We start from the raw sequence: 16,870 nt of genomic DNA on the forward strand, positions 1-16,870 counted from the left end.
CATTAGCACATTGTCTCGTTTCTGTTCATTAACAATGAATCCCAGTGAAGTCCATTAAATTCGAAATTTAATTTAAGTTTTTAAACGATTTTGAAAACTCAGGGAATTATCATAATTTCTCATTCGGTATTTCAATTTGTAAATAGTGAGTGAACTATTCGATCGCGACGATTCTCAAGATTTTAACAGTTCTTTCTCTATATTTTATACGATAGAATTCGAGTCAATCCTGAACATTTTCTACATTTATTATTTAAATATTTTTTTCGTTGAACGTATGTTTCTCGTTTTTATTCGGTGATTTCAGTAGCCCTTAAAATTTTATAACGGTCATCAAATATCGTAAAAGAAATACTGGCATCGAAACTAAAGTAGATGAAAATCAAACATTTTCCTTTAGAAAGTTCACAAATTTCTCAACGTTGAAGCTTTATTTTATGTGACTCACTATTTACTTGTGTCAACCTTATCTAACATCAACCTAATCTTTCACCATATTAACGTCAGCTTCTTCCATGGGTACTTAGATTTGATATTGAAAATGAAAATCCTACTTCATTTAGACTAAATTCCCTTTGTTTCCCTCTTCTCTGGCTTTGCTATTACAATAGCCTTTTTATCTCAAGAACATGCTTAGAATAATATTTTTGTACTAATATGTCGATTTTTTTTTACATTTGAATACAGCCTGTAATTAAAACTTTCCCATTTCAAGTCTTTGTGCTATTTTAAACTCTGTATGCTTTATTAATTTCTTGTTGTTCTCACCCAAATGTGTGCAAACAAACCACTTCCAAAGATCTTTTGTGCCACGTACCATTGAGCTTTGAAATATACTTTCCCCTATGATGTTTCTTGAGCACTTCGCCATGTTTTAAAAGACGTTTGAGGAAAGTACTCGGTGGCTTTCGTGTGCCCCCGGCATTACGAGCGTATACATGAGCGACAGTGAACACTCACATACTAACGGTTACTTTTTTACGCAAAATCAACACTATATAGTTTAAAAATGTGATATTTGTAATATTGAAACATATACATTAACTAGAGACCCGCCCTCGCTTCGCTTCGGAAACATTAAATTTTATTATTGATGATAGCTTACTTCGCTTCGGAAACATTAAATTTTATTATTGATAGCTGAGTCCCGCGATGTAACCCGCGGTTATTGTCGTACGGCAGGTGACGCCGCAAGGCGAAGCTAGTCTAAAAAAAGTAGCCTACGTTACTCCTTATATCATCAGCTACCTATCAGTGAAAGTCCCGTCAAAATCGGTCCAGCTATTCCAGAGATTAGCCGGAACAAACAGACAGACAAACAGATAGACAAAAATTGTAAAAAATGTTATTTTGGTGTATGTACCGTATATATATTCATATGCATGTAGTAAAAAGCAGCTATTTCAATATTACAAACAGACACTCCAATTTTATTTGTATGTATAGATGACAAAGACTCCAAAACCCTACGGGTCTTAACTATTAGCTTTGTTTACTTACAACAAATAAAATAAATCAACATTCAAATCGAAGGTCCCTATTCTGAAGGGATTCGATTGTAAAGCCGATAGGCTCGCTCCATAAGTGGGTAACGTTATGTTTACGCACCTGCGCTTCGTGCAACACCCTCGTACCGTGGACATCTGTGGGCCGCTTCTTACCCCACCCGAGTATTATGCAGGATGTATGCGGAGGGAGAGACTGGTGTGGATTCGGAAGGCAAGCTATCCCGTGACCAAGGTCGGGGCGGGCGGACGTCGGTAATCTGTTTAAAATTTATTACAAAATATATAATTTTATATTTAATTTGATTTCAACAACAAAAGACCAGTAGGTAGCATATTATTATTTTTTAAAGATTTTATTGCGTGGTAGCCTTTAAAGCAAGTAGGTAGTTTAATAGTACTTTCTAATGGTTTCGAATACAAATGAAGAAGAACGTTATTACTTTTAATGAACTGACGTTTATTTTCTATTGTTAACAAATGCCAGGTTACCAGTTAACGCGATATTGAAATTAAATATTCAGGTAAACAGTAAATTCAGGTATTACATCATCTTCGTCTTCCATGAGGTTAAGAGCTGGGAACGTGGAATTTACGTTTTTAAAAAGTTTATACAAAAAGCGCAAAAGTGTTTCTAATAAATTGCATAAGCCATAAACGATAATTTTCTATACCAAGACTTGGTTTTTTAACATACTAATACTGTTTAAGCTAAGTTATAAGCTTAATAAGTTCCTCTTTAAATTTGATTTTATTTTTCTTGGTAAACTTAGTCTTTCTTCTTGGTTACATAAATACATAATAATATTTTGTATTGTATTTTTTAATAGTGTTTATTTTTCTTTAAAATGGCTTTCTTTTGAAAGAATTCTATTAAACTCTTTGTAGGTACACTGCAATTAAAATAAATTCTGAAAATTTGAAAAAAATTACTGAAATATATTTATTTTAATAGTACATAAACTAAATATTACGGTTTTACATAACAATAACACCGATATTATGTGCCGAGAAGGAAAACATACAGCATTGTATTATGAAGAAGCAGTGTGTACTTAGCTTAAATTCCTTGTCTATGTCCAATCATAGACAGTCAATTTAGTTCCATCTTTAGCCGCTAGGTGCTGCCAGCAAGTATAAAGGAAGCGCAGCCATCTTTGATCTTCACATCCAGTTCCGATTGCATCGCCGTACAGTCCGGACGCGTTTTTACGAAAAATTGTCGCTGCCGTCGCGATCTTGTGTCTCGAGTTTCGTTGCATTGTCGTTGTCGCACCGATCGCGGCATTGTTGCGAATTCTTGACGCACTATCGCTGGCGTCGCGACCTTGTGTCGTAAAAGCGATTCGAGCTTGTTGATTGTGCACTCGCAACGACAACTTCACACTATCATTTCACTCATCTCATTTATTAAATTTAATTATTTATTCGGCGTGAAAAACAGTCTCTTTCGAGACTAAAACTCCACTGAGATCACCGCTTGTTGTGGCATTCTCACAACCCAGTGGAGCCCTACCTTCCCAACTTTCCACCCCAATTCCCAGCCGACTGCCGTTTTCACGGCAAAGGCACTCCCCCCCCTTGGAGCTGGTAAAGCTCAGGGGGTGAACTCCTACTCAGGGGACTCGCCTTTCGGCGAGTGTGCCTTAAGTCCCGGGGACGCCCCCCCCGGGCAAAAGAAACCATGGAAGAAGAGTTATTAGGGTTTCTCGGGTTACTTGCCGAGAAGTACCCGGTCCTATCTAACCTCACGGCCGAATTCGCGGCCTACAGGGCCGCCCGCGCAAGTTCCCCCCCGCCCGCGTCCCTCGCCGCGTCGTTCAGAGCCGCACAAACATGCCCCGCCCCCAAATCCATTTCGAGCGCACGTATTCACGTAGCGACTCATGAAGCGCCTAGCGCCAGCGAGGCGCCTAACGCACCCGCGACGTTTACACCGATCTCGTCCGTCGCGTCGTCAATCGCCAACTCCGGTTCAGACTCCGATACCGGATCGGAGATGGACTTCGAGTCCGCGACGAGCCCGCAGCCCGGAACCTCCGATGGGTTCAAAACCGTCACGCGCGGCAAAAAACGCGCCCGTGCCGTGGAACCGTCCACAGCGCCAAAACAGCCCAAGGCCGCGAACGCGTCGCGACCTAAAGTCGTGGTCTCACCCGACTCCCCTCGCCGCGCACCCCCGTCGCCGAAACCCGCGCCCGTCAATAAAATTACCGCGCCCCCGCCCGTAATCCTACGGGAAAAATCAGCGTGGAACCGGGTATCCCAGGCCCTTACGGCCAATAAAATAAATTACTCCCAAGCGCGTAATCTCGCGCACGGGATTCAAATTAAGGTCGCAACGCCGGGCGACCATAGGGCCCTCACATCTTACCTCCGAAAAGAGAGCATAGGTTACCACACCTATGCACTCCAGGAGGACCGCGAGCTCCGCGTAGTAATACGCGGAGTACCAAAGGAGCTCGACGTCGAGCTAATTAAGGAAAACCTAATCGGGCAGGCGTACCCGATAGTAAGTGTGCACCGTATGCACAGCGGTCGGGACAAGTTCCCGTATAACATGGTTCTCGTCGCGCTAGAACCTACTCCGGAAGGCAAACGGATCGCCTCAAGTCTCCGCACCGTTTGCGGTTTATCAGGGGTCACCGTCGAGGCCCCACACAAAAAAGGCACTCCCGGGCAGTGCCATAGGTGCCAACTTTATGGCCACTCCGCGCGCAATTGCCACGCGCGTCCGCGGTGCGTAAAGTGCCTCGGTGACCACGCGACAGCCGACTGCTCGCGGGTCAAGGAGACCGCGACCGAACCGCCGAGCTGTGTGCTCTGCCAAAAGCAGGGTCACACGGCCAACTACCGCGGATGCCCCAAGGCCCCGCGGAAGCGTCTGGCCAACGCGCCACTGAAAACCGTCGGCCCAAAGACTTCGGCGCCCCGCGCGCCGAAACCTGCCTTCGTGCCGGCACCGGTGCCCACCGTCTCCGCGTGGGCAAAACCGCTGCCGCTCACGTTGGCAGGGAAACCACCGGCACCCCAGCCCCTGCTCGCGCCGCGCCCCGCCCTCGCGCCCGGTCCCGCGCCTCGCCCCGGCCCCGCGCGGCCTGCCGTAAACGATTTTTCAATCGTGCGGGATTATATCGCCGCGATAAATATAGATCGCATGCGCTCGTTCGCCGACGCCATGCGCAGGGCGGTCACGGCCGATGACCGCCTATACGCGACGTTCGACCATATGGACGTCATCGAGTCCGTCCAGCGTACGCTGGCTTGATTACCGGTAATCAATGGCCAACAACGGTAGGGTAAAACCGCGTTCCTTAAAGTTAGCATTTTATAATGCTAACGGACTCGCGCGTCAGCGCGACCAAGTATATGAGTTTCTCCGTGACAATCTCATCGACATCCTTCTGGTGCAGGAGACCTTCCTAAAGCCCTCGCGTCGCGACCCCAAAGTCGCGAATTACGTCATGGTTAGGAATGACAGACTCTCCACCCGCAAGGGCGGGACTGTCATTTACTATAGGAGGGCCCTGCACTGCGTCCCTCTCGATACTCCCTCGCTCTTACATATCGAGGCGTCAGTGTGCCGCATCGCGCTGACGGGACACCAGCCGATCGTCATCGCATCCGTCTATCTCCCCCCTGACAAACCCCTCCTGAGCAGTGACCTCGAGACACTGCTCGGTATGGGGGACGCGGTCATCCTGGCAGGCGATTTAAATTGCCACCACACTAGGTGGAACTGCCATCGCACGAATGTGAACGGTAGGCGTCTCGACGCGTTCATAGACGACCTCACATTCGAAATATTCAACCCCCCGACCCCCACGTGCTATTCGTACAACGCCGCGCGTCGTCCGAGCACAATAGATCTGGCACTGCTGAGGAACGTAACTCTGCGCTTACGCTCCATCGAGGCAATGTCAGAACTCGACTCAGACCACCGACCTGTAGTCATGCAGCTCGGTCGCCCACTCAACCGCGAACCAGATACGAGGACCATGGTGGATTGGAAGAAGCTGGGCACGTGCTTAGCTGACACCGCTCCACCAATCCTCCCTTGCGGCCCGGATTCAACTCCATCCCCCGAGGATACCGTCGAATCCATAAACATCTTCACTGATCACGTCTCGACGGCGATCATAAGATCCTCGAAACAAGTCGATGTGGAGGACTGCTTCCACCGCATCAGACTTTCCCCCGATCTTAGGGACCTCGTAAGAGTTAGGAACGCGGCAATCCGGGCCTACGATCGATATCCCACGGATTCAAACCGGACTCGGATGCGTCGCTTACAGCGGGAGGTCAAATCCCGCTTAAGCGACGCCCGAAACGAAAACTGGGATAGTTATTTAGAAGAACTCGCGCCCACTCACCAAGCATACTGGCGACTAGCTAGGACCCTCAAGTCCGAAACTATCGTCACTATGCCGCCTCTCGTACGCCCCTCAGGCCAACCACCGGCTTACGATGACGATGACAAGGCAGAGTTGCTGGCCGATGCACTGCAAGAGCAGTGCACCACCAGCACTCAACACGCGGACCCCGAACACACCGAGTTCGTCGACAGGGAGGTCGAGCGCAGAGCTTCCCTGCCGCCCTCGGACGCGTTACCCCCCATTACCACTTCCGAGGTTAAGGAGGCGATCGATAGCCTACAACCACGGAAAGCTCCCGGCTCCGACGGCATCCGCAACCGCGCGCTAAAACTGTTACCAGCCCAACTGATAACGATGTTGGCCACGATATTAAATGCTGCTATGACGAACTGCATCTTTCCCGCGGCGTGGAAAGAAGCGGACGTTATCGGCATACACAAGCCGGGCAAACCGAATAACGAAACCGCGAGTTACCGCCCCATCAGTCTCCTCCCGGCGATAGGCAAATTATACGAACGGCTCCTTCGTAAACGCCTCTGGGATTTCGTATCCGCGAATAAAATTCTTATAGACGAGCAGTTTGGATTCCGCGCCAGACACTCGTGCGTCCATCAAGTGCACCGCCTCACGGAGCACATCTTACTAGGGCTGAACAGGCGGAAACCCATTCCGACAGGAGCCCTCTTCTTCGATATAGCGAAGGCGTTCGACAAAGTCTGGCACAACGGTTTGATATACAAACTGTATAACATGGGAGTGCCAGACAGACTCGTGCTCATCATACGAGACTACTTGTCGAACCGTTCGTTCCGATATCGAGTCGAGGGAACGCGTTCCCGGCCCCGTCACGTCACAGCCGGAGTCCCGCAAGGCTCCGCCCTCTCCCCGTTACTATTCAGTTTGTATATCAATGATATACCCCGGTCTCCGGAGACCCATCTGGCGCTCTTCGCCGATGACACCGCCATCTACTACTCGTGTAGGAAGAAGGCGTTGCTTCATCGACGACTTCAGACCGCAGCTACCACCATGGGACAGTGGTTCCGGAAGTGGCGCATCGACATCAACCCCACGAAAAGCACAGCGGTGCTCTTCAAAAGGGGTCGCCCTCCGAACACCACGCTGAGCATCCCTCTCCCGACTAGGCGCGTCAACACCCCCGCCCCCGCCGTTCGCCCAATCACGATGTTCGACCAGCCCATACCGTGGGCCCCGAAGGTCAAGTACTTAGGCGTCACCCTCGACAGTAGGATGACATTCCGCCCCCACATTAAGACGGTACGCGACCGTGCCGCCTTCATTCTAGGACGTCTCTACCCGATGATATGTAGGCGAAGTAAAATGTCCCTTAGAAATAAGGTGACACTCTACAAAACTTGCATACGCCCCGTCATGACCTATGCAAGTGTAGTGTTCGCTCACGCGGCCCGCATACACCTAAAAACATTTCAAATTATTCAATCCCGTTTTTGCAGGATAGCCGTCGGAGCCCCGTGGTTCGTCAGGAACGTCGACCTCCATGACGACCTGGACTTAGAGTCCATCAGTAAGTATCTTCAGTCGGCGTCCATGCGCCACTTCGATAAAGCGGCACGACACGAGAACCCTCTCATCGTGGCCGCCGGTAACTACATTCCCGATCCTGCGGACAGAATGGAAAGCAGTCGACGTCGCCCAAAACACGTTATCTCGGATCCTCCCGATCCACTAACGGTGCTTTTAGGTACTTCAAGCACCGGTCACCGTTCTCGTCGAACCCGTCGCTTGCGACGAAGGGCTCGACGAGTAAATTAACTCTCAGACACAGCCCACTGAGTTTCTCGCCGGATCTTCTCAGTGGGTCGCGTTTCCGATCCGGTGGTAGATTCTGCGAAGCACGACTCTTGCTAGGGTTCGTGTTAGCAACATCGTCAGGTTTGAGCCCCGTGAGCTCACCTACTAAAGTTAGGGTTACGCTGACATAGCCTCTCAAGGCTCTCAGCTTAGGTAGGAAAAAAAAAAAAAAAAAAAAAAAAAATTGATCTTCATAGTCTTCACCAGGAAGAACTTCCTGCAATGCTGTATGTTTTCCTTCTCGGCACATAATATCGGTTTTATTGTTATGTAAAACCGTAATATTGATGTGCCTTTGGAAAACATACAGCATTGTATTATGAAGACGTGTTTGTTATCTGCTGGTGAAAGTATTAAGCACAACGCTATGATGAAATAGGTAAAGCCATAATAAAATTATGAAGCCCAATGATAATGGTCATAATTTATATAATTATTAAATCGAAAAAACACAGTTGTTAACTTCCCTGTTAATTCAATAATTAAAAAATATTTATAAGTTTGTAATAAACATTTTATCTTGTATATACAATAAAATGTATAAATTGTATAAATTATGTATATACATCATGTAGGAGTAAATGTTTTGAAAAAAAGAATCGTGAGGATCTTTAGGAAGCTCTATTATTCGGCAATAATTATTGTAAACGTTTGGATGATTTGCAATTGCCTCTAGAAAGTATTTCGTCCATTGGTTCATTATCAATCCATCTCAGAGGCTACTGCTGATCTACAACTTCTTAGAGATGCGTTGATGCCATTACCTCGTAAGGTTGAACGAAGACCAGTTTCCAATTACAGTACGGGATGCCGCTTTTGTGACAACACACATAGAAAAAAGTCCTTACGAATCTTACTGGGCATGTCTTTAGTTTCATGTTTAGAAGGCACTTATGCAGATTATTGACGAAAATGGATTTCAATTTTAGACCCAAAGACTGGTATCAGAAAGATGTTTTTCTCTGTTATCAAAGAAACTGTCTTTAGAAATGTTGAGCAAAGTAAGGTCATTAACTCTGCGTCCAGTAGCCAGCAACATGCATGTTGGTGTCCTTCAAGCTACATTGAGGCGTGATCTGGTGGCAGGGTTTGAAGAAAACCAATTTAGAACTATTTTCGGATCTCATGTGAATGGGACTACACTTAGTAAAATTGTAATAAGTAGTTGAATTTTGTTTAGCTATTCCGATGGCTTTTTTAGAATAGCAATTTTTATTAGAGAGCTTGAGAATGTTTGCTGTCCTACATGTATTTCGCCCACAGAAAGTCGACAGCGCTGCTTTATGATGCAGAAGGATTGTTTTATAGGCAAAATTTTCTTTTTGGAAAAGAAGAAAGAATTTGGCAACATGTGCAGACTTAGGATCAATTTTAAAACTGTAGCACCATATGCACCATCTTCTAGTTGCTGGTAAGTATGCTGACAAAGTGGATTGACACCAGCTAATTTTCAATAAATCTTCTCCTGTGTAGACCAGTCTATTATTTGTACAACCTCCCCCCCCCCAAGCTTTCAGGGTTAATGTTTAACCTGTGGAGGAGGAAGGTTTTGGATTTCGTGCGAGTTATCTAGCGTTCGGGATCTGAGGGCTTGGAAACCCAAATGCTTTCGTTCAGTCTGGGAACACTACCAGGTAGGTTCCCTAGACACTGTTGAAGTGAGTCAGTACTCTGGGGAGAAGGTTGAGAGGAGGAATTCTCCATGCTAGTTGCATCCTCTAGGTCCAATCTTGGTCGGCGAAAGGGTTTATATCCGGATGACCCCACTTTCGAAAAACTTTTGTGGTCACTTGTGGTAAAAAGTGCCATTTCGCAGGTTGATTTCCTCGTGATAGCCTGTCGGCTACGATGTTGTATCTCCCCGAGAGTTAAGCTGACAGTTATCTTGAACTTATCGCTTAGGTTTAAAAATCGAAAGGTCAACGCTAGTGAAATACTTTCAGATTCATTTTGATTGTCACTACCATTGCAAATAGCTCTTTTGTGGGTGAGTAGTTTCTGTTGTTGAGCTGACCATAGACAGGACGTTAATATTTTGTTTAATTGTAACCCCTACCCATGTCCGAAGCTTCCGTTGCCAGGAAATGGTTGGTTTTGTGTCTCGGCAATGTTTGACATGTGGCTCCGCGTCAGCACTGCATTTGTAGCCCCTACACATGTCCGAAGCTTCCGTTGCCAGGAAATGGTTGGTTTTGTGCATCGGCAATGTCTGACATGTGGCTCCGCGTCAGCACTGCATTTAATTGTTAACACATACAGGATGGCCTGTTTTTTACGGGGGTGTTTTTTCTTGAAACTTCGCAAGAAAATTTGCAAGTTAGCGTAGATTGATGTAATTCCGTCAGAGTTTGAGCTAGGATGTTGTTGAGTGGCCACTTTATTTCTCGCAATTTTCCATCGAATCCCTAGACATGTCATCTCTTGAACCTGTGTACTAATTGATTTTTTTGTAAGGCTGACTTGGCAGCCCAAATAATCCAAGAACTTTACAGCTTATGTGGCCTGAAGACTCAACTTGGACTTTTTTTGATGAACCAGGTGGGATTTGCGTAGGTGGGATTTGCGTAGGTGGGATAACACTCAACATCCCTTTGCACGCAATGTCTCCGCGACCGAGCATGCTATGCAAGCAAAAAATGTGTTTTTGTCTTCATGGACCAAGAAAAAATCGCGTAGGTAGGTTAATATTTGACTTCCCTATGTACTAAGGTCTTCGCGACCGGGCATGCTATGGGAGCAAAAACGTTTATTTGTCTTGGTGAAACAAGATCAAGTCGTGTAGCTAAGCTAGCACTTCGATTTTGCACGCAATGCCTCCGCGACCGAGCATGCTATGGAAGCAAAAAGGTGTATTTGTCTTCAAGGACCAAGAGAAAGTCGCGTAGGTACGTTAACATTTGACTTCCCTATGTACGCAAGGTCTCCGCGACCGAGCATGCTATGGGAACAAAAACGTTTATTTGTCTTGGTGAAACAAGATTAAGTCGTGTAGGTAAGCTGGCACTCGACTTTGCACGCAATATCTCCGCGACCGAGCGACCGAGCACCCTATATAATGGAAATTGACATGCCAGCCCAGATAATCCAAAAGCTTCACAGCTTCTGCAGCCTGAAGTTTCAACTTGGATTTGTTTTGGTCGACCAAAAGGAAGTCGTCTAGGTAGACTAGCACTCGAGTTCCTTTTGCACGCAAGGTCTCTGCGACCCAGCATGTTATGGAAGCAAAAAAGGTTAATCCAAAAGCTTCACAGCTTCTGCAGCCTGAAGTTTCAACTTGGATTTATCTTGGTCGACCAAAAGGAAGTCGTCTAGTAGACACTAGCACTCGAGTTCCCTTTGCACGCAAGGTCTCTGCGACCCGCATGTTATAGAAGCAAAAAGGTGTGGCTCTGAAGCCAGACCGAAGGGTAGGCATGTCATTTCATACTAACTCATAAGAAGGTACCGATTCCTTCCTGAAGGTACTGATACTGGTTCCTAGGTACTGATCCTCAAGAAGTATCGACGAAATTTTGCGACTGATACTAGAAAAATATTCCTGAGAAATGTTCAATTCTATCATCCAGTCCCCTGGGTGGAGAAAGTTTGGTACCGAGGTGTCCGAAAACAGTTAGGTGTTTTATCTTTACGACCTTGTTAGACTCTCGAAGATCGAAAATTGGACGCATTGATCCGTCGCTTTTCTTCCGCAGATATTTTTTTTTTTTTTTTTACGGTATTTGGTAACCATACATGGTTTACAAATTATTACAATTTTGGTGGCACTCAGTGCCTCTCGTCGGTGTCTTTAATTGCCCCCCTCTGGATTGTGCCAGATGTTACGGACTATGATTGTTTATAATGTTTGGCTTGCCTTTTTTACGAGGTCGTGACAAATAGGATTTTAGCCCACCGAGGGACTGAATAGATTTCAATTTAGTATTATCAAACAAAAATTCCTCAATGAGTGGTGCGTTGGCAACAGGATACTTTGTTAGAGACCACGGAAATTAAACTTTGACGTCTTATTTCTATCCATACGGCCCTTTTTTCCGTATACAATTTAAAACGCTTTTACGGGTAACTTGTACGACGCAGACGATTTGCCAAAGTTTTCAGTCATTATGTTACAAAGATTATTAGTTTAAATCTGTTGTGTTTTTGTCAAAATTTCCGTATTGACGAGATCAATTTGTTTACAACAATTTTCGTTACATTCAATTGTTACACACAGTTGATGCATTATTAGATTTACAACGTCACTGACCTGGTGGGATAACGAGCCGATCCGAAGATCGACCGTTACCTTTGAATCCCGTCGTTTCTTACGCAGAGACTCCTTTTGTTCTTTTTCGCTTGACGAGCTGTTCGAACGCGAGGCGTCTCCATCGCGTCTCACCTGGACATCTTCCCTCTCGGAATTTATGGAGCTTGACTCAACATCACCTCCAACAGATGACGCGTGATTCATGGCGTCCGATGATAGGATTGGTAAATAATACTCGTAATGATTGCAAAATAACACTCATAGAAACACAAAATAAATATTTTTTGCAATTAATAAGAAGTCGAATAAATATTTGTGGACTTGCGACTTCACAGTACGAAAGTACAAAACGCTATGAAGATCAAAGATGGCTGCGCTTCCTTTATACTTGCTGGCAGCACCTAGCGGCTAAAGATGGAACTAAATTGACTGTCTATGGTTGGACATAGACAAGGAATTTAAGCTAAGTACACACTGCTTCTTCATAATACAATGCTGTATGTTTTCCAAAGGCACATCAATAACGATTACTATAATTCATTTTTAGTTTTGCGAACACGCACGAATTGTTGCTGTTTGCAAGGTATATAAAAACGTGATTTCGTACTGAAAATTCTGATTTGTGATTCTATCAAACACTTATATTTATTAAGAAACATTTGATAAACTTTATGACCAAATTTATCAAAGTCGGAATGCTCGAAGTCGCCCGATTTCCCCCGTGAATAGGCTGCTTCTGACAAATTAATCTAGATTTGAGTATTACAAGGCTTGGAGTATATTTTTCTGATTTATTTCAGAACTAGCTGCGGGATCGCATTTTTATTTCTGCTGACAAAAATATAAGGAAGATCGAGGCTTTGAAATAAATACGCTTTTACATTCAATATGACAATCGATGGTGCCAAATATAAATTATGAATAGATAAAAGTTGTCCGAGGGCCGAGCTTGTAAGAAGAGTTATTATTATTAGACGATGAGAAATATTCAATAAAAATGCTGAATTAATACTTTTATTTTAACTCAACCTGAAATGATATATGTATAGGGTTCAACCTACCATGACATAGATTTAATGTCGCGCTTGTAAGAAGAGATATTATTATTAGAGAATGAGAAATATTCTTTAATAATGCTGAATTAACCCTTTTCTTATATATCTCACCCTGAAATTATATGTAGGGTTCAACCTATCGTGACAGATTTAATATGTTAAGAATTTAATATATATTCATACTGAGATGAGAGAAGACTTCTTTACTACCTGTTTCTAGAGCTAATATCGGACTAATTAGGAGAAAGCATAGTTTCCAAATCAGAATTGGCAATTTCAATAACAATTTCAGTTCATCAAAAGATATCAAAATCATCTATCGGAGATAATATCTGTAGGTACGTATCTTTATGAAAATCAATTTCGTTACGAAGGAAATTATTAACATTACTCAAATGAAATGTATCGATATTATATCTGTATAGGTTCTGGTTGGTCTTGATAAAATTGGCTAAATTACTACTCTTAAATTATTAGTGCACAAGCAATAAAATAATAATATAAATATAAATTCGGGTTATCTATACTAATATTATAAAGAGGAAAGATTTGTTTGTTTGTTTGTTTCGAATAGGCTCCGAAACTACTGGACCGATTTGACAAATTCTTTATCCATTAGAAGCCGACATTGTCCCTGATGAACATAGGCTACTTTTTTTAATATTTTTTTTATATTTTTTTTTTGGTTTCATGTGTGTTTTAATGTTTCCGAAGCGAAGCGAGGGCGGGTCGCTATTGAATATAAAAAAACATAATTGCAGAAACAAACATCAATCGCTTAGAAAACCTCTTTCAATCCACTTTGATAAATCGAGTGAACTCAACGAGGAAGCTCCATTGTGTATAAGGAAAATTGCCCTGACACATTTTGGGCTACACTGACTATGCGTCACATAAATCTGCAGTAAAAGATGTGACTGATGGATTTATCATATAACGCTATCTATCTCACACGTCATGATTGCATAGATAGCGAAGTGTGAAGTATATATGGGCGCAAACGCTACTGTTGGCAATAATTAACATAATAATATACAGTTTAGTTTATTATATGTTAATATTTATTTATTACTAGCAACAAAACTGTTATTCTACCATATTTAATAATTAGCAGACACTGTTTTGATGTGAAAATGTTCAGAATATGTTTAATGTTTATATTATTGTTTAAAAACACAAATGACTGTATAAATGATTAAATATGAATAAAGCATAAATATTAATAATAATTTATATTATAATTAACAGTACTAATAATTTAATTAAGTATTGTAATTGTTATGCAATGATGTTGTTGGCGCCATCTATTATTAGGCTGGATAATAACAATGTTAGTTAATATTACTTAAAAGTAATTCATGTAAATTAAATTAAATGTGAGTCATGTAAAATCACTAAAATATGTATTTTGAATATTACGCTATGTTTTGTGAATTGTTTCGCAGTAATTACATTTGTTTGTATAGGGTAAAACACCCAGTAGTCAGCCTTTTAGTGGGATTCTTAACTTGATTCACCTGTATTTTTAAAAATAAAAGACTTTAAATGAAAAAAATTTTTTTTACAGAAAGTTTGTTTATTATTTTTACTAAAGAGATACAATTTTTTTTTAAATTTTGTTAGAATTATATAAAAAATCAATATTAAACAAAATATGGCACTTTTTACCGGTAGTCAGCCTCATTTCTCCACAAGTCAGCCATGTCTTACCCTATAGTCAGCCTTTTACTTATTATTGCACGTTGGACATACAAATTCTTTATTATAGACATTTTCATAGTCTTCATCTGCAAATATAGTACATTTTAAATGATACCACGCAGGACAATTGTCACAACCAATAATTTTTAAGTCGTTTATATCTGTGTCATTAGTCAATTCCTCTTCACACGAATCGCATCTTATTCTGTTTACTGTGCATGTCGTACTTTTCTTCTTACTTATACTTTTTTGGACATCAAAAACTTTTGAGCTTTCCGTTTTTGTAATTCTTCTTCCTTCTTTTGTCTTTCTTCTTCAGTCTTTTTTTAGCTTTCATTCTTTTCTGCTTTTTAATCAATATTTCGTTCTTTTTCTGTTCATGAACATGCTTCGACGCAGTTTATATCTTCTTGCGTATTAAATTCAGATGCTCCTGTTTCCTGGACTTCGTGACTTTGTTGCAAGACTTCAAAGTCTGTTATGAATTCGAAGTCATTTGAGGGTACTTCACTTTCGGTTAAATTAATGAAATTATTGTCCAATGTGCAATCCCCTATAATTGGCAAACTAACATGAAGAATTTCAACTGATTCTGACGCTATTTTTAGAATCAATAGAACTTGAGGTATCAATTTGGACGGCCTGGCTAATTGAATTTACTGTAGAATTTAGGCTTTCAGTACCGACCATATTCTTTGCTCTGTTTAAAACATCGATGGCGATTTTGATTCTCTTAACTCCGGATTTCGTTTAAGAAATGAGTTCCTTTTCTTCCCTGGCCTATTATTTACAAATGGGTTAGGTCTGTTTTCTTGGGAAATAATATTATGGACGGTATAAAGGACATCACATTTAAAGGGAAGCCACATTCTGCCAAAGCAATGCACCAGTCTTTCAAGGCAGTTTCTTCGTCTTTGGTAAGTACTAAGTCTGGTCCCATTTTACGAGGTGCTTCTGGGACTCTTAAATGCAGGTGATCTTGTAGAGTCCCTCGTGGTACGCTAAAAACTCGACTAGCTTCTCTAATCTTCATCCCGTTTCTGATCGCGGCCATAGCCTATGACAACTGCTCTTCTTTGTACTGGTGGATTGGTCGTTTCGACATTATGAAACTCTAGAATATAAGATTTTAACTTGATCCTTATTAAAATGCATTAAAGTTCAATATTACACAATAGAACTAACGGCCGACTATAGGAGTTAATAGTCCATTAGTCAGCCCTCAGCATATATTTTACTTTTATACACGGCTGACTACTGGTAAAATAATATTTTGGTCATCTAAGAGTTATATTCAATCCAAAGCAAATAACAAGGACTATTCTCTGTGTTAATTTCAACGAATTCTAAGAAAATCGTAAAAAACCAGTAGTCAGCCCCTTGCTGCTGACTTCTGGATCAACCTTAACAAATCGTAACCCAGAAGTCGGCCCCCTAAATTGAAACGAAATAAACATATAAAATGCCTCTAATGCTTAATGTTATCGTAGAAAAAACATTATACAACAACATAACATAAAAATCTACCAGCAATTACAACAAATTCATAGAAAAACTTACCAAAACCTCGAACACGTTTCCTTACGAAAATAATAGCAAAAGTGACACATCCTGTCCTTTCGTTGGCGGCAGTGGAAATGAACGAGTACAGAGGATCAACCTGTCACGCTATCGGTTCTTAGATGTGCACAGTAACCAACAAGAGAACATAGATTTCATTAAACGTTATTTCAATGGTGTAAGTCCATTTCAACACTATTTATACCAAAATAAAACCTATAAAGGCTGAGTACTGGTGCGGGGCTGACTTCTGGGGGTTTTACCCTAATAGAAGTTGTAGTTGCTATAACCAACACAAAATGGCTAATTGTGTAAGAACCACTGAATAACTCAGGCGTGGCTTTTTGTTGTAAACAAGTAATGTTAAAGTTTTATAGAATTGTATTGTATTTTCATTGTAAAAGAACTTATGTGTGTAAATCCTGGCTTAACGCCGACATATATTATGTCATATCTACATCTTAATACCGGGTTTCTCAATATTTTAAAAATCGAATTGTCGTTATTAACGGAACCGGTATATTTGTACTGAGTGTTACTATGTTACAAATCGAATAAAAACACATCACTAAAAATCCTAATTAGTTCAGCCTG

The 16,870-nt window shown here is 42.2% G+C and overlaps 1 protein-coding gene and 1 long non-coding RNA gene across 2 annotated transcripts in view; both read right to left on the minus strand.

Moving 5' to 3' along the window:
• LOC114251333 (serine protease 30) overlaps window positions 1-16,870 on the minus strand; it is a 64,949-nt gene that overhangs the window by 10,264 nt on the left and 37,815 nt on the right. The window contains exon 10 of the mRNA XM_028185553.2: window positions 1,609-1,765. Within this exon, the coding sequence (XP_028041354.2) occupies window positions 1,609-1,765 (157 nt within the window). The remainder of the gene's footprint in view (window positions 1-1,608; window positions 1,766-16,870) is intronic.
• On the minus strand, window positions 15,017-16,542 carry LOC149500327 (uncharacterized). The gene is made up of 2 exons (XR_016325068.1): window positions 16,277-16,542; window positions 15,017-15,830 (listed from the first exon to the last, which is right to left on the minus strand). It is a non-coding gene; the product is annotated as an uncharacterized LOC149500327 (long non-coding RNA).

Source organism: Bombyx mandarina, chromosome 22 (assembly GCF_030267445.1).
Source record: "Bombyx mandarina strain Sakado chromosome 22, ASM3026744v2".
Lineage (NCBI taxonomy): Eukaryota > Metazoa > Arthropoda > Insecta > Lepidoptera > Bombycidae > Bombyx > Bombyx mandarina.